The 26,005-nt window shown below is 38.2% G+C and overlaps 1 protein-coding gene across 2 annotated transcripts in view; it reads left to right on the top strand.

Annotated features, from left to right (window-relative positions):
- fgf11b (fibroblast growth factor 11b) overlaps nucleotides 1–26,005 on the top strand; it is a 47,322-nt gene that overhangs the window by 6,535 nt on the left and 14,782 nt on the right. The window contains exons 2-3 of one of the 2 annotated variants that reach the window (XM_056737015.1): nucleotides 17,145–17,255; nucleotides 20,402–20,505. In XM_056737015.1, coding sequence (XP_056592993.1) covers nucleotides 17,145–17,255; nucleotides 20,402–20,505 — 215 coding nt within the window. Of the gene's footprint in view, nucleotides 1–17,113; nucleotides 17,256–20,401; nucleotides 20,506–26,005 lie in introns of both variants that reach the window. The other variant, XM_056737016.1, reaches the window with a different exon arrangement.

Here is a 26,005-nt window from a genome sequence, read left to right as displayed (position 1 = left end):
ATATACTTACATGAAATCTTAGCCAGCTAAGCCACTTCCACTCTCATAGCGCAGATGTGATTTGTCAACAAGCGATAACAACATGTTTAGTGCAAATGATTATTTAGTTTTTTTCATATTTGTGGATGTAGCTTGAAACGTATACGATTAAAGAGTACATAACATGAGATTAGAGGTCGACCACTATATCTGTCAGTTTTATTTTGACCTCTAGAGGTCGTTGTTTACAATATACTCTGAGATCTACACCATCTTATCACAGTAGAGCTTTCCCTGCTATGTCTGGATCAAAGGCAACCGGGAAAAACTATTGGTGGGGATTATTGCCGATAGTTCAAATTATCGGTGCCGATTAATCGGCAAAAACGATGAATCGGTCCATCTCTACATGAGATCAAGAAAATTACATTTCAAGCAGTGTGTAATGTTGCAGTGTTTAAAAGTAAGCTGTCTGCTAAATTGTAAATCCGAAGGTGAATGAATAACAAAGTTATTGGCTCGGAAAAAAGGGATTCGACCCTGAATCACACAAATGAGTCGTCCTAGTCAGATTCGCGAACCACCGCAAATTTATGTCACTACATATAGTTCCCGACTACATTTTGCTAGGACAGCCTGCAAAAACTTCACTCTACTCCCACTGTACACTGTACCTCGTAAGCCTCATTGGCGATAGACAAATCACATCAGACTAGGCTAGCGGAAAGGAGGGGATTAGATCGATGAATCGCGGAACAAATCATTTGAGAGTCGGTCAAGAAGTAAGGTAGAATAACTGCCTATTATGCCGTAATAATAGTGTTTAACACCTATGTACATAAACTTTTAGTTGGACACTCCATGAACCAAAGTAGGACCTTAAAAATAAGTAGTTATGTACTCTTTATTTTATTATTTTACATTTTTATGAAATATTGCAGTGTTTATTATATATTATTTATCTGTGCAGATAATTTTTAACTTATGTGCCGTGATATTCTATCCTAAAGTAGCCAATATGAAATATCTCAGCTGAGGCGTGACTAAACCGACTGTCCAATGGCCAGACTTCCAACAATTCAGTATATTCCCAAATTATGCCACCAAACCACATCATAGATTTTTCCTAATTCAGAAAGTCATATCACTCATACACTCGTCCCAATTCATAAGAAACAACTACATGCATTTCATGCCAACTTGGAAACTATTATAAATGTGGTATTGATTATCTATCCGCTGGTACAGCCAAACTAACAGAATTCAGTTTGTTTTCTGTGGTCTAGCACACACTACCTAATCAAGTAATTAACACAGTTCATTAATTAGATTGTTAGCCCACAAATGAACGAAAAGATCAACACCTCTCAGGTCCTCCTGGATGAAGCTAGAGGCCGAAATGGATGGAGATATTAGTTGAAAAAAAAAACGACAGAAACGAAAGACATGGAGGCATCAGGTTACCGGGCGGTTAACACTATCGATCTGTGTGTCAGGGTTGAGTTGGACGATGTGTGATTGACCATCCAAAAGAGTTTAATAATGTGTCAGGGAAAAGAACCTAGATGTGACTAATGGCTTCTACAGCACATATTTTATTGGTGTTAACATTAACCAATGCGTTCTCAGAGCTAACAGCATTAATCTGCACTATCCTCCACAAGAGGGCCATTAATATGAATTGAACTCTAATAAATGAATAATTTGTGTGCTATCCATCTGTCAGGTTTCAGATGGGTACTAGTGCTTCTAGTTTAGACTCCCGAGTCTCATGTTTGACCCGACAACGGAAGCACCCAAAATGTCTTCCAAATCTGCAATTCCAGGAGCTCGGTTCCAGACAAATCCGAGCTCTGGCAATTGCTGCTCGCCACCATCTGTATGAAAGCAATATCCGATTATTTTTTGGTGTGCAGCTGAAGCCGAACGAGTTTCCCAGACTTCTTTGTTGATAATGAGGACGCCAAACATCAGCTTATGCCGTTACACAACCGAAGATTAAGAAGGCTTCCATAATCTTTCAAAGAATTTAAATTTGAGATGGAAAAGATAACTAAAGCTGAAGTGATTGATGATTTTCTATTGGTGGATGATTTTGCTTCGGTGGGTTATTTTCGTGCAGCATATACATCACACCTCAGGCATGAATGCTGGACATAGCGTGCAGATGGGGGGAAGGTCCATCAGTTCTGAAGAGATCAGATTAGGGCTTTATTTGTCTGAAAGAGATGAGAGAAGGCAACATTCATCATATAAATACAATATGCGTATGATTAGTAAAGTCAACTCATCCTGGAAAAAGTGTAACATACAGTACAGTACATGCCATGATGATGCTAAAGAAACAAATTATATGTGGTAAAAGATTTGACAGACTAGCAAAACACTAATAAAGGCTATGAGATTTCAAAAATGGTCAAGAAATATGGGGGAAAGGAGTACTATTGCAATGACGGATTTGGTATTTGGGGCAAACTTCTAAAATTAGTGGGTGAGGCAGAGCTTAGTAATGAACAGAATAAAGAATGCTTTATCTTTTTGAAGAGCCAAAGGCGCTGTGTGGTAAAAGAACAAAATGCATTTAATCTACTCCCTGTTGGACTTTTGTAGGGACATGTGTATAAATATGTTTCAGAATGTGTACATACATTTGCTAGATACCAGTTGTTATAGTACTAAATAAGTTACATTAACCATGTCTGATTGCCAATTACATTGTATGGTAAAACATACTTAATGAAATATGCACGCAGTTTGTATGATTACATACATTTCAAGAATCAACGGCAGGCATAGGAATGTTATAGGCTGCTACACAAATTTGTTTTACAATGAAAAATACCAAAAAGTAGAAAAAAAAACATTGGCGAGGTCCAAGGATAACCAAAACTTAACTGATTATCATAATACAATCTGAAAGCATGTGACACGTTTATGGCTATATAGGCTACATTGGTACAACAAAAGTTTGTTGATACGAGATAGACAATTTCCCCAAAATTGTATTAAATCACGTAGCCTGTTAACTGTCACCCGTTCCGTATACGGGACACCTAAGTTTGCGTCAATATTGTGCATGTAATTTCCATCGAATCATGACAAACTATATATCATTGGAAAGGTCTAAGACTCTAGAATACAGATTCTTTGGCATTTTTTTAAATAATTTAAGTAGGGAGAGTAATTGATTTTTTATAAAGAGTGTGCTTAGATTTTTGTTATCCTTTTGTGACCTGTGTTTTTTTAATGTATTTTTTAATCAAGGAAAAACAGACACCTTTTTAATTTATTTTTACCATAAACCTAACAGCATACCTTTATTTTTTCTGTGTGTGTGTGTGATTTTTCTTTAAAGCATAAATCAGCTACTTTTCTTTTTTCAAACGAGACCAACTGTATGTATTGAAAAGAATTCATGAGTTACCGCCATTTTAGTTCCAACATGCGTTTTCATGTGTAGGCTCAAAAAGGGCTCCGAAAGTTAACAGCATATGCTGCTTGTTTGTATGTTATATACAGGTTGTGATTGGGAATGATATAAAGGTGAATAAATACTATTAAGAGCTTTGTTGTTACTTTACCATCAACAGTGTGCTTTTTAAAGCATTTAGTCTTGAGTGCAATGAATGATTTCTGTCACCTTTTGAGAGTGACGGAAAGCTTTATCCCCCCTAAAACGATGAGTAAACGCATCAAAATCGGAAACACCCTCCTGCCCTCTTGTCTCACTCCCTAATGACATTGCGAATGACAAAGAATGCCTTAATAGCCTCTCTCACACAGCGGTTGAAATTGAATTTGTGGATACTTTGATTAAACCTGACAAGGACAGATTGAGTTTGACCTCTAACAAGATGGACACACACAAAGGAGGAGTGCGTGTACGCGTGGGGCAGAGGATAAAGAGGAGCAGACAGAAAAAGTAGACATTTACCTCAGTAATTTCTGAGCACTTAAGAGCCTGGTGTTGACGTCATGAGCGAGCAAGGCTCCATTACTGGTGGGCTGCCATCCCAGATACTCAGATTGCTTTATACTTAAACAGAACACGTCCTCCACCGCAAGTACCGTAATCTAACCGGCATGTTAAATCACCTTTCATTCAAATTCTGAACGTTCAGCAGCGTGCTATACAGTATTTCAATGCTTGCTAGTCAGCATTTATCCATTCTTTCAGTCTGCCTCTCCATCTCATTTTGTCAATTCAAAACAAAAGAATGGGACGTGCCTGTCGTCTCAGGGGACGGTCCGTGAGGTCTCTGAATGACATTGACAGAGTCTTGTCAAACATACAATCCCTAGAAAGACTGACTGGATCATCAATCCCTCAAAGAATAATACTAATATACAAGCAAAAAAAATATTTTTATATACTGTTTGTTTTGATGTTGTACCTGGTGCACTGTAGGATTAAGGATGGAAACACATCCAACATGTTCTTGAAGAGTGTGCTTGACTACACCATAGCATAGCATAACATTTACTCAAGAAAAAATTGAGAACCACTTGCTGATTTCATTAAATATTCAGTTGCCCTAAAACAAGATTTTTTTATTGTACATACTTTATGAATCGGATAAGAAAAAAGCAGGTTTTGGTACCAAAATATTGTTTTCAAGAAAAGCAGTAGTACTCAATATGATATTCACGTCTTGTGATAGAAATGTGTTTCGAAAGTCTCTGAGAGATGTGCGAGTGCAAAAGCAGCTCACATGGGTGCCTTCTTTACTTATTCCTGCTATTTTCACTTTTGCTGATATTTCAGGCAGCGAACCCAACACACAGATGTAAGTAAAAAGCGTCGATGCGGTAGAGGGTGCGGAAAGATAAGCAAGGGAGGTCAAGAAGAAAGGCAATATCTGATGATGAAAAGAAGAATTTAAAAGGTCTGACGGTCAAGTATGACGAGTTCCTGAACCAATATTCCCTACTGCAATGAATGATAATGTAACAGATGGTGGATTTTACTATTTATTCATTCACCTTACATTATTTATTGAAAATATGATGTATAATACAGTACGATTATTATTTCCTGAATGCCATATGCATTCTACGGCATGTCATGTAAGATGGCATATCTACTAGATACACACAAATGGTCTCTATTTAATTAAATTTGTGACATTATGCTAATTATCATTGGCTACATTCCTATAGATCATTGACAAAAATAATTTATATGTTGACAGGCAAAAAGCACAGAACCGGGCATAGAGGTAAATGAACTGGAGAATGAAAAGTCAAAGCTTCTATAAATAATTCATACTTCGTTATGGTAAGGGTTAACGCTACTGACATTGCGGAGACTATACTTTGTTTGTTAAACTGCAAAATTAATCCAGGACAGGGCAAAAGATGCTGACCAGGAACACATCCTTCCTGGCAAAAGCGGTCACGATTGAGAGAGATCAAAAGAATGACAAGCAGGGTATGAGAATCGAAAGGAGAAAAGACTTGATGAAGAAGAGAAAGAGGGCAGAGGCGGAAAGATAATGGTGAGAGAGGGGAGAGATAAGACTGTAAAACTGCTGAGAGGTGCAGAGAGCAAGAGACAGAAGGGAGAAAGAACCTGGTAGGGAGTCCTAATAAAGGTTGAGGGAAGCCCTGGTAGTTTGGCCTTAGTCAGGGAGGGGAGCCACAGATGCCCTTGGCTGCTCGCTGAAGCAGCGCCTGTAATTACTCTGTACTCTCTTATCATTATGGGGTAAGCCTGCATCTCACAGCTATAAAGCAGCAGGCCACACCGTACCAGACATTTTAACACTCTGTTACAGAACCTCTCTCATACACATAAACAAAATAAAAAACGCACAGAAATCCGGCTGTTGTTTTAAACATGCTAGCTGGTCCATAAAATGTGGTAGGCAATCTGGTATCTTGGACCAGAAACAAACCAGTTACTGCTGGTTATACCAGGGTAAGGCGCTCAAGCTGTTTCAACAACGTGATAGCTGCAAATTCGATCATGAAATGTTGAGAGAAATCACGAAGAAGCCAAGTTTCAAAGTTTTCAATCTTTAATTTATTCGAACAAGTCAAAGAGGGACATACAGAGTTCATCTGACGATGCCCAACGAATACACATCTGACTCCATTTTTTATACATTGTTTTCAAGTTGTTATCACAGTTTAAACCAATCATGTTTACCTGAAATCATCTTCTTCCAATCAGTTTTCATATGATATCACCTTTTCATTAGCCCGTCCCTCTGCGCTCATAGTTTCCGGCCTAACATATTAAGATTTGGTCGCGTGCACCTCTCAAAAACAAGAGCCTCTTTATCTTGACACTTTCCGGGGAGGTTTGGACGATACATGATTTAACCATGTTGTTATTAAAAATGAGCTCACTGTTTAGCGATAATAAAGTGTCCTTGGTTGTATTTGATTTAATTAAACTTCTCTACAAAAGTGTGTGGGGAGTTCGTCTTAGTGTTAAGAGATATTTGGTGTGTGTGCAGATGTTCAAGTGTTCAAACTCTTAACATTAGCTTTGTTATAAATGAGCTCACTGTTTAGAGATACCAGCGTCCTTGACTCTATGCGACAAACCAAACTTCCTTATTAGAAATGATTTGTGGTGTTTGTGCAGTTAAGATAAGATGTTTTTTGTTCAAGCAGGTGTTCAAGAGCTCATACTTATACATGAGGCCCAATATTATTTCATAAGAATACATGAAACGTATAACTAACTAAATGTGTCATTTTATATAAGAAAACTCAATCATATAATAGAAAAACCACCATATTGACCATGCAACTAATGGCCCTCTTACACGATAAACCAGCTAGCATGTCCGAGAACACAGCTTCAAAGGGATGGTTCACCTAAAACTTCTGTCATAATTTACTCACTATTATGTCATTCCAAAACTGTATGACTTTATTTCTTCTGCAAAATACACCAAAAATAAAAAAAAAATGTTAAAGCATGTTGGTAACCAAACAACCCTGTCCACCATTAAATCAAAAAACCACCGAGACATTTCTCAAAATATCTTCAATTGTGTAGCAGACACCAATATCATATACTAGTTTTGAACAACATGAGGGTGAATAAATGATGACAAATGTATTACTAACAGGTGAATGCTTTCCTGTAGCTCAGTGGTTAGAGAATGGTGCTAACAATGCCAAGGTCATGGGTTCGATCACAGGGTTTGAACATACTTAGAAACAAATATGTAGTGCAATGTAAGTCACTTAGGATATAAGCATCTGCCAAAATGCGTAATGTAAATGAATGATACCTTTAAAGCAACAGAAAAATCGTTTTCTGTGGTACAGAAAAAGATGCAGAATGTTTGTGAATGACAGCCTCGGTCACTATTCATTTTAATTCAAAGAACATTCTACAACATTAGTGACAAAGTTCCATTAAAGAAAGTAAATCACCATTTAACAAGACTGTGATTAAATAACTATTTTTTGTGAACTAACCCGTCAAGGAGGATTTCCAACAAGGAAACACAAACACATATGCATTTCATGCACGCACACACTTACGTACACATAAGGCTATAGCACAGTTAACCTCTATCGATTCATCAAACCGTCTCCGTACACCAGCAGTAAAATTAGGGTGCAACTTTTGGCTCCGTTTCAGCGTGGCTGATCAAACCACATACACATAATTGAACGCACACACAGAGGTCTCATCTCGCTTATTGCATTTGCTGTCTTTGAGAAGCAGAACAGGCAGTGCCGCATTTTAAATAAACAGCTACCCTTTTCGATACAGAAAGCAGTTACTCCTTACAGAAATGTGCATGTAACAGTTTGCGTGTTGATTTTGTAATTGGCCAAAAGATACTAATCAAATTCAAAGTCGGAAGAACCAGAGAGAGAAAAGATTGATCATCTTAAACACACATTTATATCATTTTAGCCAGTGTGGGGAATATCTGTGCATCAGTAATCCTACAAAACCAGCATCGCTCAAATTCTGTTCCCAGGGGAACACAGAGAGAAGGATATGAGATTTTGTCGCATGTATGTACGTTAGCTGTTCAATTGCTTCACTGGGGTTGACAGAAGCGAGCATGAGAAACACAATGAAACGGTACGAGAATCCCACAGCCAATCATATTAATTAAAAGTTATCGATGCGTGATATTAAATTAGACAAAGCCAGGGGTGAAAGGGGATCGTGGTAAGGTGGGGGGGGAGAGAGAAACATATTCCCACAAACAATATGGAGAATATGATCTGTTGCTATGAAAAATATGCAAAAAGTCTAGAGAGAACTGATTGAATGAATTGGACAAACGAAAGAAGAAAAGCCAATTGAGTCATAATGTGTTGCCAATGTATTCAATCTACCCAACTGGGAACTCATTTATTCGTGTCATTTTGTGTTACAAAGAGGAAAGAAAGTCATCCGGGTTGGAATATCATTAGGGAAGATGATGAGACTATCTTTTTCAGTCGAACTGTTGATAATATTTACAAATGAATCTCAAATCATACAAGACATTTATTTTGCAGTCAGTTTATAAAGCTCTGTTACAGACAAAATGGACGCAAAAAGGCACTTTCAATCCAGTGTTGATATGGTGTGGTCAGACAACTAACAACATCAAGGGACCAAAGTGGGAACTATTCAAGAACTTAACAAAACAGATGGCATGTCCTCTGCTGAAAAACTGCAGTTTGCCAGCAAAGGAAATAAGGCATACAAATAAAAGCTTATATCTGGGTTTATCCGTCAAAAGAAAGTTAGATCACTTCACATTAACATTTTGACAATTGAGTCATAATGTGTTGACAATGTATTCAATCTACACAATTGGGAATTCATTAATTTTTGTCACTCTGTGATACAAAGAGGAAAGAAAGTCATACGGGTTGGAATATCATTAGGGCAAATGATGAGACAAACTTTGTCAGTCTAACTATTGTTGATATTTACAAATCAATCTCAAATTAGACAAAACATTTATTTTGCAGTAAGTTTATTAAGCTCTGTTTCAAACAAATTGGCAGCAAAAAGGCACTTTCAATCTCGTGTTGATATGCTGTATTCAGACAATGAACAACATCAAGGGACCAAAGTGTGAAGTGATTCATGAACAGAGCAAAAACAGATGGCATGTCCTCTGCTGAAATAGGCTACTGCAGTTTGCCAGCAAAGAAAATAATGCAGAAAAAAGTTGATGTCTGGGTTTATCAGTCAGAAGAAAGTTAGATCACTTCACATTAACATTTTAACTTAGTCAAAAGCAACAATTGAATTCTTACAAAGAGTAAAATTGACCAAAGACCTTCATAAGACACACTTTTAGTAGTATCTGTGATCAACCTTTTTACCTTAATGTATATTGCATGCTAACATAATGTGATGCATGCCAATTTGCTAATTATCTGTCGCTAATGACATTCATGATCAGTTTTTAAACCCTGATGTATCCGGATGGTGTCCAAATTACAAGTGAAAAAGCATTGCAAAGCACTCTAAAAGCTGACATTTCCAAATATTCATTGCTAGAGGGAGGAGTTTAGTCAAAGAATTAATAAATAAAAGTGATGCACCATTAAAGAAAACATTGCAAAATGTGTCTATTTATTTTAATGAGGCAGCAATGATGATGACTGCTGTATTTTACTGCTCTTTCTGGAGTCTATACACTGTAGTGTGTAAGCCATCATTATCTAAATATATTGAATACTTTAAATTAAAAGTTGAATGTATAGTAAAATAGTGTAAAAGAAACAAAGGTTTAACTATAGGAACCAATCACCACATCTTACATTTTTTAAGTTTTATTTGTGAAAAAAACATAGTAATCACAATTTACTTTTACCACAATAACCACTTGTTTATTTATAGTAAAACTATATGCATGGCTGGTGAGTATGAAATACATGTAACTTTTGAGTTTAGTAACTGTATTTCAGTACAGTTACTTTTAAATAGTTGGTAATCAAATTACAGTAATCCTAAATTACCTGAGTTATTAATTGGAATTTTAATGTCATTTAAACATTAATATAAACTGTAAGCAGCAATTAATGTAAACACTAACTGTTTGTGATTCTCTAGTTCTGACAATCTACAAAAGCATTATAAAAAGCAGTTTTGGTCATAAATTTCAAACCCCCAGCCAATATGCAAATTTGAATAATTTTAACGAAATAAGAGGGATCTGGGTTCAAAGACATTACATGATAATATTTTAGTACTGTCCTGAATAAGTGTGATAGTTGTTTGTGACTTTTTGGTTTAAATAATGTGTAGGTAATGCGACTTTTTGTCTCACAGTTCTGATTTTTCCCTCACAATTGTGTTTATAACTCATTATTCAGATTTATTTTCTTGGAAGTGTGCACTATAATGTCCAATGAGAAAAAAAACGGGAAAACGGATCCTGTTAAAATAATAAGTCCTCTGTTTGACGATCCCTTTGTTTTATGTACCTTATTAGTATTCCAAAGTATTCTAAAGTATTTAGATTAAGTTAAAACATTTGTGTAATCTAACTAAATACGTCACAGATTACTTTGTAAATCATGTATTTTGTAATCTGTGTGAAATACATTAATAAATACAAGTAACCTTGCCAGCCCTGACTAGCCTATATGCAACCGGAATGCTCTGCACCGCTCTAAGAGGGCCTCGACCCGAGTCGGTCCAGCATGGGAGTCGGGCGCTCTAGTGAGGAGGCTAAAGACCACAGTCTCTAGCGTTTGTTGCTAGAGCGTCCTTGACGCCGGATTGGGAGTGAGGTTTGGGGGATGAATGTAACAGAGGCAAGCTAGTAAAGAGCTGTGCAGTATGTAAAACCTCACTCCCTGGCCTCAAGGACGCTCTAGCGACAGACGCTAGAGACTGCGGTCTTTAGCCTCCTCGCTAGAGTTACTGACTCCCATGCTGGATCGACCGGTTACATATATGCAAATGTATATCAATCACTAAAGAATATTCATGTAATTTAACTTCTCATCTTCATGAATTTATCCCAAACGAGTCATTACAAGCTAACATTCACCTTATGAGTCAGCAAATGGCAAAAGTAAATATATTTACTTTTAATACATTAGGGAAACGGCGTCGATAGAAACATTGATGTATTGCACTAGATTTGTTTACAAGTTTGGCGGCCTAGAAACATTGTCATGTGACAGAAGTGGTCAATGTTCTCAAAATTACGATTCCAAAAATTGCCTTGAAGGTTTGATGGTACAAAGCAGAAGTCCCTGCCGTTTTGTTATACGTCAGTGCGTTCGTGTAACGTTATTTCAGTTGGAAAAATGTTTTACCTGTAGTGATTCGTTCACGGGTGTACAGGCACTAAACACGATCGAGTCCATCTTCATAGCCGGCAAACGATAAATCGATTGGGTGGCTGTTGCAGATAAATATCCATTTTATCCAGTATATTTTTGTTCGTTACTAGCGAGTGCCTTACTTACAAAGTTAAAATGTGCACCAAATGATTCAGGTGTTAGTTTGTTTACTGCATTTGGGTGATGAATGTTATATAAACGGTGGATATAACGCTGGATTTGGAGAATGTTTGAAACTGATATATGAAGCCGTCCCAGCACTAAAAGATGCCGGACATGCGGTGAGTGAAACTGATGTCTGTGTTTTGTTGACAATGTGCTTTAGTTCAGCCTACCCCTCCCCCCCGCACACGCCCTATGATTTCGGAAGTAATCGTATAGCTCTATCTATCTTTTATAAATTTGATCAAACTAAATACTCGTCGAAGATACAACGTATGCAATACTACTCTATAGGTACTCAAGATAAATATGAGATTGGCAGAAACCCTCTGTGTTAGGGCCGCTTTAAGGCTTCAACCAAAGCGCAAACATTGCATCTCTATCATTTATTACCTTAGTGGTAGCATTGGCTCAGGTCTCCCAGCCCATGTTAAAAGTGCCTGTGAGAGAGATTTACGTTATCATCTAACGTTATATGTGCAAGATTTTACATAGGAGTTATTATACTAATGCCAGACTGGCAAAGAAATACTCCACTGTCAGCGATGGATGTTATCGCTGCAAACATTCTCCAGCAGATCTTATACATGTATGTTATGGGACTGTCCAAAATCAGTGGATTACTGGACCAAAATATTTAAAACACTGCAAAATGCCTTTGATATATATCTTGACCTAATCCTACTCTCCGCTATTTTTGGGATACCAAACATTATTGGCCTTTCACAGCCAGCCCAAAAGGCTCTGGCTTTTACAACCCTATTAGCAAGAAGTCTCATTCTTTTAAAATGGAAGTATATCTCACCCCTTCTTTTGATGGATCAAAGAAATTATCAAGTGCATTAAATTGGAAAAATGTAGATTTTCAATATTGGGTTCCCTAGAGACCTTTCACACAGTATGGCAACCTTTCCTGGATAAAGAACAGACAGACTATCTATTATTCTCATTATTTCTTTACTATATTGTTTTTTTTATTCCTAATTTACCTTTTTTTAACGAATAACTTGTTTTTCCTTGTTTACTTTCCTTGTGTATTTACTTAATTATCTGTTTATTCATTTATTTTATTTGTGTTGAAGTTGTGGAGAGTTTGTTTTACGGAGCACTATGTTGTAAAATTGTTAAAGTTTGATGGGATTTAAGGGGGTAGAAATTGTATGGGGGTAATAAGCACCTTGCCTCATGTTCGTTGTCTTATTATTATTTGTTATTCTGCCGGTCAATTAATAAAGAAATGTACAATAAAAGTCTGTCTAAAACTTGTTAATAAAAAAAATTCCTGTTCTAAATCTGGATCAAATATTACCACAGGAATTAGCTTTCAGTGACAGCTAGTGAGTGAATGTGTGCGATAAATAAAAAGGGAGAGTTTAAGGTAGTGACTGGCCCTCACAGGAAAGATTCCTGCTCAGCACACCAGCCGTCACTTGCTGTATCTCCAGCGTTGGGTTGGCAGCAGCTCAGTGATTTCTGACAAAATTACCATCTGTAACAGACTGGAATTGGACTCAGTACACTACCTCTCTCCACACACACCTCACCTCCACCGGATAAACAGCACCCAGGGGGGAGAACAGAGCGGTCATCCTTTCTTTCTCATTATTCGCTCATCTCTCTCTCTCTCTCTCTCTCTCTCTCTCTTTCTCTATATCTATATATATATCTATATAGTTTTTAGTCCCTTTGCTTTAAACTAAAAAGTTTCCTTTTTAAGTTACAAAAAATCTACTTAAGTAAATCTTGTTAAGTTGCGATGCAAAATAAGTTAGCATGAAATTCCACACTGCATTAAATGCAATTAAACACTGGATTTAATTAGTGTGTGCATGCTGTCATTTTGTGTCATGCTGCCAGGGCTGTGTTTCCTGCATAACTCGTTGGTTAACCACCAAAGTACAATATATCTATGGGGAAATTAACGATGTAGTTATAACTGTTTCCCAAAACCGTAGTATCTCTGTCGGAGATCAATAGTTTGAACAAAGTTGGGTATGCAATTTAGTTGATGACGCCACACAGGTTGTGGGGTAATGACGTGTCGTCTACTAATAAATACGTTCAGATCAAATTAAAGTCAAATTCTTGCTGTAATTAACATACATTGCATTTAAGGACAACCTTTGTTTCCTATTTTTGTTAACTGTTGTTTTATTTAATGATATTTCATTAATTAATTTCATAAGTCCTCCTACGTCATTCCACCAAGGGTTTCCCCAGGGTCCTAGAGTACGCAGGGCATGCTTAATTTTCAAAAAACAGCGCTTCTATTTTCTTGACAAACTAAAAGATGTACCATTGAATTTGTATTTATTTCGAATAATGGATATTGAATGCACTGCATGTTGCTTAATTGCTTTGATCAAAAGCTTGTTGCATGTAAGTCTATATTTCAATTTAGACCTGTAGTTCCATCCACGCAACTTTGCAATGCTGCTTGCGATTGATCTTTGGAACAATAGTTTTGGGAAACACTTAAATCGTTGAACTATGCTAGAACAAAACACACCTGGTTTGTGGATACAGTGATGAAGAGATGTGATATTAACGGCTGTTCAACAGTAACACGGGATAGTTTTCACTACCCTGAAGAGAATTATAAGCTGAGATTCTGCTTAGCCCTGTCATGCTCGAGCTGCTTATCAAATGAGGGTGTAAGTATACGTTTAATGTTCGTCCAACACATATAGAGTTATATTCTCTAATGAAATGAGAGTATATAAACTATTTTGCCACCTTGCCTGCCAAATGATCACTTACCTTCTTTGTTTAATGGCTAATGCATCACATCACATTAGAAAGTGCCAGAGACAGAATTCCCTATTGCTAACAACCTATACCTTCTTGATGATCTCAGAAAAGAGAACTACTGCGAAAACCATCACTGAGCTTTCGCAACATCTTTGTGTCAGTGGAATTTTTATCAGGATTTGTGGGGGTGAGATCAATACGAGCTTTCATAGGTCCTGGGAAAAGTTCAGCAGATTCTATAGTCTTCTGAATCACTAAAGGTGTCGTGACAGCAAAGAGAAGAAATGCCACACATTCAAAGACGTCTTTCCTCACTCTCTCTTTGTGCGGGATGCTTAGTAAAAAAATAATTAAACCCCCACCAGATAAAGCAAAACAAATGCAGACCATATTTCAAGCAGGCTCACAATTAGACAATATAAACCTTTAACTAATATTCTTCACAGTGGAAACTCATAAGCCATCCCTTCCAGATAACCACTTTTTAATTTTCTCTGTCATGAGAGATTAGCTTTGTGCTCCTCAGGAGGTCAAAATAAATATTATGTGTAGTTTTATTTAATATTTTTTCAATATTTGCTACCCTGTTAACAAACATTGGGACTGTTTAAAACACTAAATCGTGTGGTTCTGTTTTTGCTCCAATAAACATGAAATGTTTACATAGATATTAAATAAACATGTTAATGAAATCCTAGGTTAAAGGTTTTTTTTTAATATAAATACACCAGATTGGGTAACAGCGAGTTATATTGCAAGCCAGTGCAGCCCACAGTTTCCATGGGCTTACAATTATAAGACACAATTTTCCCAGTGGAAACTCATAACAAGCCAACCCACCCCTCTTGATAATGACTTTGAAATTACCCCGCTACCCCGAGAGTTTTATTTCATCAGAACTTTCATCAGAATGGATTGTAAAGAAACAGCACTTAACGCAAAAACAACATGTTTTTTAAAGCTAGTGTGTTTACACAGAAGCGTAATGACACACTTTTGGTTTGTGATGGGGACATATTTCAAAACCTGCATGCTGACAGAACGGAACAAGCTCCTTTCCCACTTGTTTGTCAAATGAACACAAAGTAGGCCAGAGGGACTATGCTAATAAAACATTCAGCTTCTGTTGTTCTCCTCCAGTCTCATAAATAAACGTGCGATGCAAATAAATCTTTTAGGGAGTAGGATGCACTTTCACTTCCGTCAGTCATGAAGTTCTCTTTAAAACTAAAAATGAGGTAAAACCGTAAAAGTAAATGCAAAGCTTTAGATTAAGAAGGAATATCATAGATCACGAGAATGCAAATGTTGTCTTTGGGCATTTTTACATGAATATGTTTTAAGTTGCATGTCAAAAGTTCAGGACTAAATCATGATCTGGTCCATATAATGATCTGGTCTAGAATAGGTGTCCTAGTCAGATCTGACCCTTCAGGTCTTTTGGAGATCTCAAGAGTAACAGCTGCGTTCTGGATAGTGATGCTATATTGGTCAATACCTGAGAAGCGATAGTCAATGTGGACAACTGTGGTTTGCTCAGTTTTTGAAATTGGAAATTTTTCCTTTAGTGGACTCAATTTGCCAGAATTGATGCCATAGAATATTCTAGGCATTATTGAAGTCGCTGTTGAGTTTTGCTTCTATGAAGTCCCTCCTTCTGAAATGCTCTGATTGGTCGAGCTGAGCCAGTCTTTTGTGATTGGTTTATTGCTTAGAGCTTGTGTTTAGATGTCCCGCCAATTTCCCAATTCGTGTTCCAAGGGGCAGGGGCAATGTTTATTTTGGGATTTATGATGTCACTAACTAACAAAAAAGTTTTTTGTTGCCATTGTAGTCTTGATCTCTGTTCAAGAAAGTATCTCGCTTTTCTGGGAACTTTCTACACCTGATGTCACCACTGATGTCATCCAGTGCGGACAAAATGTGAAATTATAATGGGTTCTCATGCACTCTATTTTTTCTGCTCAGCGCTGGTGCTATGCGATTTTCCCACGATCAGCGCCGGCGTTCAACCGGGCACCCAGAGGTGAAAAATGCTAAACTTTGGGGAGAACGCTGCGCCTGCAGCGGGCGTTTTCAGCCGAGGTCCTGCCGTTTTCAGCCACGTAAATGTGCCTCAGTGGAATAGCCCCTTACTGCTCAAAAACTAAATTTAAAGAAGTGAAATTCCATCAGACCTCCCCTTTAAATGCAACATGGTTGTTATCTGATAACATTTAAATATACTGTACTTTACATTTCTAAGTGCCCATAAGAAAAATCACAGACGAGATATTTTTTATATCTCAGTATGAACATGGAATATTCGAAAAGTACAATGTTATACACTGCTTTTAATCTAGACCAATGAGATTCAATGGAGAGCAAATGGATATTTTTGCTTAAACTTTCAACTTTCTGGGTCTCAGAAAATTCTTCTGATAAAATGAAACCCAGAAATTTCAAACATTTCTCCATTATTATTATTAGAAGAGATCTCAATGACTTCACAAACTGAGCTCAGATTTCCCAATCAAGTCAATATTACTGAAGAATTCAGTATGTACTCATTCGTTTCCCATTTCATGTCATCATTTATCATTAAATTTACCCAAATCCAGATTTATTATTGACAAATCTCCAATAATTTAACAGCTTTATACTTTTAAAGTATTTTAACATTTGTGTCATTTCTTTCAATTTTTTATTTTTCCTTTAGGATTAATTTTTGAAACTAAGTTAATACTAGTCTAACCACAATGGAGATTTGATTATACTGAAGAACAATGTATTTGAGCATTTGTTGTTTTGTTTTAATATATTGTTTAGACTAGGATGTTTTGTATGGATTCCAAATTAAATCTTTTTCATGTTGTGCACAACATGACGTGCACTCCGTGTAAAGTTAAACTATCATGCATGTAAAACACAAGCTGTGATGTTTTCTCCTCAGGCTAACAGCGTGTCATGTTCTCACTCTGCAGAGCCGCAGCTGAAAGGCATCGTCACCCGCCTGTACAGCCAGCACGGCTATTACCTGCAGATGCTGCCGGATGGCACCATGGACGGCATAAGGGACGAGAACAGCTGCTTCTGTGAGTGTGCACGTGCTCTTTCCCGCTCATTATTCACACCTGAAATGCTCAACGCGACCCCTGATTGGTCAGTTCTCGAAAGCCTCATTGTTATTTGTTGTGTCGCGTCTGCGAGTGTCCATGACCGCTAGACGGACGTATAATAAACTTCTGTTGTCCACATCACTCATTTTCTTCATCTTTGAGTCTCCTCACACACGTTTCTGTCTGTCTGTCCGTTGTAATTAATTTGAGAGCTCAGTGTTGGCATGTGTCCGGTGTGTGAGGCCTAAGGCCAGGTGTATAACACTTAGCCTACGGTAACTGGTGCCAGTTTGAAGATTCACACTCCGTAACGTGATTGAAGATCACACTCGGTGCACTTTCTCAGCTGAAATGACAAGCTTAATGGTTTAATGCTGATTATTGCTGCTTTATATTTACGTTTAGGCATCGAACAGTTGTTTTATACAAAATTATGTTAAATGAGCGAGCACGAGCCAAAATAGTTACTCAACAACAGTTTACCCAAAATAAAAATTCTGTCACGTTGTTAAAGACCTTTATGCGAGTCTTTCTTCTGTGGAACACAAAAGAAGCTATTTTGGGAAACGTCTCTGTGGTTTTGTGTCCATACAATTGAAGTCAATGGGGGCCGGTGTTGTTTGGTTACCAATGTTTTTCAAAATATCTTGTGTTCTGCAAAAGAAGGAATGAGATGAATGTGTTAAAATGATGAAAGAATTTTCATTTTTGTATGAACTATCCCTTTAATAGGGACAATCTGTAGTATATGGTCAAAACTTTGTGGACACCTAAAGACGACACCCATGTGCTTGTCGAACAAAACCAGGGGCATTAAAAGAAAGTTGGATGTCTCTTTTCTGCTATAACAACTTCACTGGATTGGTCTTCAACTAGATGTCGAAACATATCTGTAGAGATTTGATGCCATTCAGACAAGAGAGCATCAAAAGGTCAGGCACTGATGTTGGCCGATGGGGGTCTGGCTCAGCATTCCAAATACTCCCAAAAGAGTTCAGTGGGGTTCAGATCTGAGCTTTGTACAGGCCAGTACTTTCACACCGCTCAGTAAATCATTTGGACCTCACTTTGTCCTCCGAGACATTGACATGCTGGAGCAGAAAAGCATCTCACAGAACCGTTGCCACAAAGTTGGAGGCACACAGTTCTCTTGAATGTCATTGTTAAAAGATTTACGTTTACTGAAATTAGGGGTGCAGCCAATCCTATTAATTAGAAGTGGATGTCATACTTTTGGCCATGCTGTGTTTTTGAATTAGATGTCTGGACGTAATTCACTTATTCACTCTTGGACGTTGTCGTTCTTTGTTAAACCAAAAAAAGGTTTAAAACCAGACACAATTTCAAAAATCACAATAAGAATTCCACAATATATGTTTTTCCTCTAGTTCCTCTAAAAATGATCTGCACACTCATGCAAGTCTTGTTTAAACCAACGTACTCTGTTTGAGTTCAATTTGAGGTCTCTGTCCTTGACTGATTGGTACAATAATCATTTTTCACGTTGAGTCGCAAGAACATCCCAGAAAAAGGAAGCGAGAAAGGAAAACATACCAATGAAGGCAGACATGTGATGTTATTTTGCTTGTGTTTTTTGTGTGTACATATAACAGATTAGCAATTACATTGGCTTGGCAATTGTTAGTGTGCACTAGTGAAGCACATTCCTGGTGGCTTGTCAAGGACTAGCTTACAGGTCACGGTTGTCTGTTGCAATGATGACAGTCGCACATGTTAAATAATCCCACGACCACAGCGTCCCATGAACATTGTGACGGTGGCTCTGACATGGTGTACAGCAATACACAATAAATGGCTATATAAATGCCTCCATTCATTCATTCATGGATCCAAAACACTACATTCTCAACGGGATGAGTTTGATGGTGCTAAATACTGTCGGACACTAGTTAGATACTGTCATATAAATGTCAGGCTCTTTGACAGCTAATTGTAGAAATAATCTTCCCCATATTTTCGGTTTATCTTCTCTCATTTTTATAGATCCATAAATATAAATTCTGACATCATTTACATGCCCTTGAGACATTTCCGCCCTTGTGACATGTGCTTCTGTTGAATACAAGAGGAGAAATTTTGTAAAATAATTCTTTCCCATGAAGACATTTTCCATCGTGCCAACATTCTTCTCTTGTGTCACACAAAAGATAGTCTGGAGCATGAAAATTAGTTAATGGTGACAAAATTGTGATTCTTGACTAATCTGTTTGTTTAAATGTGCAATATGGTTTCTTGATAAGTATCATGGCTGATACATATCAAACAGTATCCGTCTTTCTATTAAGGACAACAGACTGGGGACAGATAGTGTCTCTCGGACTCCAACATGCACGCACTTCCTGCCATTATCTTTGCCATCTCTGTTAGTCATTTATCCTATGTAAGCCCGTTTATCCTTTGTCGGCAAGAGTATGTTCCTTATTGCAGCCTTTTCTGGACTATCTGGACTGGAAGAAACCATCTGACTGACATGTAAAGCAGTGGTCCACAAAATGCGAAAGCGGCCCAAAAGGGGGCCGCTTGTGAGTCCGCTGGGGCCCCCTTTTGGGCCGCTTTCATCTTTTGAGTGAAGATGACTAATGAGACAAAATGAGACAAAATGAGCATTGAAATACACAAAAAACTAAAAATCAAGATTAATTAAGTCTTATTATTTGGCCATTTCAGTTACAAATAATTTTTTCTGGTTAATGCGAAGCTCTGTTTAATTGGGTAAAAAGTAGGATGAGGGCCTTTGTATTTTGTTGTGGCTCAGTGCTTAGAGCATGGTGCTAGCAACGCCAAGGTCATGGGTTTTATTCCAGGGTTTGCACATACAAAAAAAATGTTATAGTATAATGCAATGTAAGTCGCTTTGGATAAATGCATCTGCAAAATGTAAATGGCTCATTTGTCTAGTTGTATTGAGAACTTGCAGAATGTATCTTGTTGCAAAGCGCTCTCTGTCAACCATATACCTTGTAAACACTTATTGTCTGCCTGCCTACTGTTTCTCCTCACACACTCCATATGTTCCCCTTACATCCCTGACAATGATATATATTCTTCCTCCTGTGTTTTATGTGGTTCTTAGCACACACCTCTTTGATTTCCGTCCACAGCACAGTTCAACTTGATTCCTGTGGGTCTACGGATAGTGGCGATTCAGGGAGCGAAGACTGGCTTCTACCTGGGCATGAACAGCGAGGGGTACCTCTACACCTCCGTAAGTGACTGAATGCTCTTTTGAAGATCTTGATTATTATCATAATTAGAATGATTAAAATGTTGCCCTCCGTGTGTCTCCACAATAATGATTTACAGATAATTGAAAATGTGCAGCTATTTGAGAGGTAAATTATTATAATTATAATTACTCGTCTCATATGAAAGAGTTGGGCCAAACAAACTGGCATGAAAAAGTGAATGTTGGGTAATCAGGAATATGCGGTTTCTGTCCGTGGTGCTGAAACCCTCAGGCGCTGTCACAGTTTCTTTTCCATTGGGTCACAGTTCGCTGCCGAGCTTCTGCAATTTCCCCTTGCTGGCAGATGCAATATTCACACTAATATGCAGACAATATTAAAAGCAAAGTATTTCTTCTTTGCAGGTCCTTAATACTTTATTTACAGATCCAAATGCATTCCGCATACTCATTGTACTAACATCTAGACAACAATTCTTTGCTCATGTTTATTTGTAGGGTACTGAATCTTTTGTTATCAAGATAGATCCTTATATAAAGCAATATAGAGTCACGTGGCTTGTGACTAACTCAAAAAATCCCTATCTTCTCTGCTTAGTATCAGATTCATCAAGCTCTCCCCATAGTGCCAAATTCCTTTGGTTCTCAACCTCCCATCAAATTCCCCAGGCCCACTCCTTGGGCCCAAATTTAAAGTTCTCCTATCAGTTGTAGAGACCTCGTAGATACATCGATTCTGTTGTTGATTTTGTGCACATCAGGGTTGGGTATCTTAGCAATACCGATTCTGATTCTGCTCATCTATTCCAATTCTTACTGATTCCCAGTTTTAACTCCAAAGTTGGAAAAAGATATTAACTTGTGTGGTAAACAAGCCTGCTTATTATCTGGTCTGCAAAAAATATATATACAGCTGCAGAACAAATTAAGTTTTACTGAATGAACATTTTTAGATGTATTGTGGTCAATCCAGTCCAGTGTCTGTTGATTTTCAACAAATGTAAACCTCAGGAGTGACAAAGTCATCCAACAGCGATGTGAATGACTTACAGCATGACAAGACACACGGAAACTGTGATACAAATCAGGTTATCACATAAAACTATTTGTAGAACTTTTCTTACATGCATGCACGAATATTACTGTTGTATTGCTTATAAGTGAATTTGAACTTGTTTTCATGCAGTATTTGGTTTCTTGTTTCTAAAAGTTTGTAACATTTTTAAAAAGTCCTTTATTGAGATATCAGCAGATCACAAGTTAACACAGGAATTGATGAGAAGGATTGAAATTTTAATTTTATATCAATTCCCCATTCCTAACCTTTTATTTTTGATAACCAACTCCAGTGCAGATTCAGATTTGTTGCAATCCAACAGAATAGTTTAGTATGCAGTTCTGTTTGCTACAAAACATGTTTGAAAAAGGAAAACTCGAAAGGAAAACCCAAAGCCATGCACGCACACACACACACAGACTAATCAGAAACCTCATATGGCTTCGGGAGCATTTTGATTCCTGTGTTAAGCGCACGAGAGACCCTACTGCTGTATTAAATGTTTGCTGTTACTGCTCTCAAAGGTCAAGCATTCTCATATAAATAAACACAACAATAACAAAGGATTACCCAGTGCAGTGTGACCAATTACCCAAATTGTGTTTGATGTGGAGCAGTGTGGAGCGCAGCAGCATTAGCAGTCAAGGTGGAGCAGATATTTAGACTGTGTCACGACTAGAACGGGATAAAAGGCAAGAGAACGTGATGAGACAGCTCGTAGAGAGAGAGAGAGAGAGAGAGAGAGATTGAGTGTGTTTGTTAAGCTGTGTATATGTGTGTGCGAGTGCGAGTGCGTATCCCAGAGCTGGCGATTAGAATGCGGGGATGAGAGAGCTTTTGTCTACCGCCTCTCTGTGAACTGAGAAATGAAGGGATTTTCTTCTCAGAAGTGGTTCAAAGGAAACCGACTCTAAATCAAACCCAGCGTAACTTACTGATGCACTGCGATTGGGACATCCTGTCCTGTTGTGGCTGTCCTGAAACCGTCCCAACAGTGGATCTCGGTTTGGCAACTTCCATTTTTACTGTTTTTGAGTTAACTAACATAACCGTCCTGTGACATTTGTACTCCCTGTCCCCTGTGTGTTACTTTGGCTGCAAGAGGAGTCAATTATTAGTTTGAATTCTGGGTAATATCGTGTGAGACGGGTAGGTTTTAATCAATGTCAGAAGGGTTATATAAGCAGATTAATTGCCAACAATATCTTTGTTTACAATGCTGCTTATCTGGAATCTGGATGCAGTAAATCATGGAAATTATTTCTTGGCTCTGTTATATCACCAGCGCGTCTGTAACCCATGCTTGCGTATTTGCGCACGTTTGCGTACAAGACCACACGAGTGTGTTCGATAACGATCGGCTTAGCAAAGTGTGTTGCCGAACAAACAAATGGGTGAGAGAGGACACAGCCAATGGGGAAACACCCCACTCCTTTGGGACTGGTGCTCCTCCCCTCCCCTCTTCTCCTCACTGCAGTTAAAGAGAAGGTCATTCATAATATGCCAGTATATTGTCAAGCCCTGTGAGTATCTCATTGTAATAAGCTCATGTAAATTAGAGGAGCTGCTTCAGGGACTGTGCTCTTCTGCCACATAATGGATTTTATACATCCCCTCGAGGAGACGTCTCTCGCGTCTTCATCCACCGTTTGGTGCAAAGCCTATAATGACCATTAGAGTTTAAAATGCCCGGTCAAATGTGAAAGGAGCAATTCGGCTGCATTGATTTAAAAGGTTAAAATCCACTCAATTTCCAGTTATGTCGATATTCCATTGCCATTCGACTTAGAAATCGACACATTTGGGAAAGAATAACATTGTTCAATTCGTGAAGGGATAGTTCACCCAAAATAAAAAAAAATCATCCTTTATTCACCCTCATGTTGTTTAAAACCTGTATATGAATATTTATTTGCAGAGCACAAAAGATATTTGGAGGAATGTCTCAGTGGTTTTGAATCCATACAGTCAATGGTGTCAATGCTTTTTGGTCACTGATGTTCATTAAAATATCTTCTTTTGTGTTCTTTAGAAAAAAGAAAGTCATCTGGGTTATTTTGTCCTAACTTTTTCTTTAGGTTTTATTGCAGCTTGCGAACCAGGTGTAGAGGTGCGTAACATCTAAGGATGAGTTTTGCTGCTGATATTGAATACTGAGCACAAATCCTGATTGCGATTATTTCTGATTTGCTATGTTATATTTTTACAGTACATAAACTTAAAAACTTAAGTGCCATATCAGGTCGTTCGTATTAAATGCATTAGACACACAGTTTATTGGCCCTACATACAGGGCAAATAGCAAATTTTTCATTGTTTCTCGATAGTAGTTCCACAACGGCCATGACATGACTGCGGCACCAAATCGTTCGTCATGTATGTCCTCAAGCGTTGATGTGATCAAATTGTGATCGGTTCGTGAGATCGGTCTAGTTTAGTTATTGAGTTGGCTGTTACCAATTTGCGGCCAATCGATCGGAACATTCCTAGGACCATCACCAACTGTGATGAAGTGTAAAGAGAAATCTAGCCCAACTGTACCGTGGTATGATCATGTGACTTTTAGATACGCCACGTAATCTGTTTCCCCTGCAGTTTTGCTAAATATTCCTTTCACGAGTCTGCCTCGCAGATAATAAGGTGTGAAGGATAGTATGCGTTTTCGGCTTGCTGTCCCAGTGAGAGGGCTCTGAGCTCGGCAATTCCTTCCGAACTCTGATCACCTCCCCCTTGTCTTGAGAGAGGACTCCAGGCCCAGTATCTGCCCGAATCCAGAGCGTTCCCCCCGTTATACTGAGGTAAAAACGGGCTGATGGTGAGGTCTCTTGGGTGGGGGAGGGATGCTGCGAAAAGTTAGAGAGAATGAGGGTTAGACGGCTTGTATATTTGTAGGGGTTTTCTCCCGAGCTGATAGGATGGTTGGTGTGATTGTTTAAAGAAAGCCAGCCGGGTTAATTATCCGCACATGCTCCTCCAGAACTTTGTTAATAAAACATAATTTAGCAAATTGCCTCATGCGAGCGTACAGACTGTTTGGCGACGTATTGTGAAATGTAAAGGTTTTTTAATTCAGAATTCGAAGAGTATTGGAAACGCAGCGACTGACAGCTTCTCTTGAACAGAAAGGATATTCTGTAATATAACTAATGATTTGAATATTCTGTCAAGTCTTTATTCCTTAATGGAACAATTATTTGGAAATGGAAATGACAAATAATGTAGTAAATAATGACATAATTTATATTTTAGTGTGAATTGTAGCTTTAAGTGAAAGTGACCTATTTGTCAGATATGGTGACCCATACCCGAAGAGTAGTGTACACATGTACACCCGGAGCAAGTTTAAGTTCCAATTGTACTGAGCTCAGAGCTTCAGTACGGTGCTGTAGGTATGGACTAGTTGCACAAAACCACCATATTAGATTTTCGATCAGCTAGTGTGAGCAGGAGTATTTCCAGTCGTATTACAGTGTGTGGGAAAATAAGGATTTTTGGATAGCAACATGAGCGTTTTTAGATTTTAAAAATCTAGAAAACTATGGACTAGTTGGCGGCTTCGTGCAACTAGTCCATTGCTCTACTTGTTTGACTATCGGTCCTGTAGCCCTGGAGAGCGATGGAGGATGGACTGCAGTGGGAACCTCCAAGTTATTGGTCTGCGTTGAGGGAGTTGTGTGGGCATCGAGCTCTGTGAGATACCTGTTGTGAAGTTATGAAAATGGTTTTTGGTTAAAAATAGAGCACAGTCCCGTCCTGACCCATTTTTTAGACACTATGCTCTGGAAAAACCCTCCCGGGCTGAACGCGAGGGTGAGAAAGAGAGCACAGAGAGGAAATGCAGAGTGGGAGGCGCTGACACAGTTGTAAGATTCTTGACAGAAATACTGATCAGCCATTATTCGGATGTTTAAACCTTAGATGTAGGACGACTTGCTGCAAACAAAGTTTCAATTTTGATGATGTAGGTGCATGCGTGTGTGTGGGTGAACTCTAAGAGAAGTGCCTAGCGTGTTTTTGTGTCTTAATCTCACGTTTGATAAATGGTTTCTATAGACTGCTCTCTGCACCACGGATGATATTGAGATTCAAAAGTCTCCCGTCATCGAGATGCAATCACGCGCTGCAGATTCAGAGAGTGATGTCGTTTGTAAGGTAAATGAAAAGCCTGAGACGTACCGACAGGAATCCAAATTATAACACATGCAGTTTCATAAACAAACCTCATTCCCAGAATTCCCTCAGACAGAGGAAGTGGAAGGGTGGGAGAGAAACAGACAGCTTAAGCGATTGGCTAATCATATCCATTTCCCTCACAGATAAATGAACTGCAGATTTTAGCTGTTCATACCCTTAAACCCTCCACAGAATTTTAAGATGTAGCCATTTCCTGTAAGCCCTGTTATGAACTCTGGCATCCTTCATTTGAGATTTTCATCATTTCGTGATCCCTCTGTCTCATGTCTC

This window comes from Triplophysa dalaica, chromosome 22 (assembly GCF_015846415.1).
Source record: "Triplophysa dalaica isolate WHDGS20190420 chromosome 22, ASM1584641v1, whole genome shotgun sequence".
NCBI classification, from domain to species: Eukaryota; Metazoa; Chordata; class Actinopteri; order Cypriniformes; family Nemacheilidae; genus Triplophysa; species Triplophysa dalaica.
The sequence above is the reverse complement of the archived record's forward strand: the minus strand, read 5'-3'. Positions and strand labels throughout refer to the sequence as shown.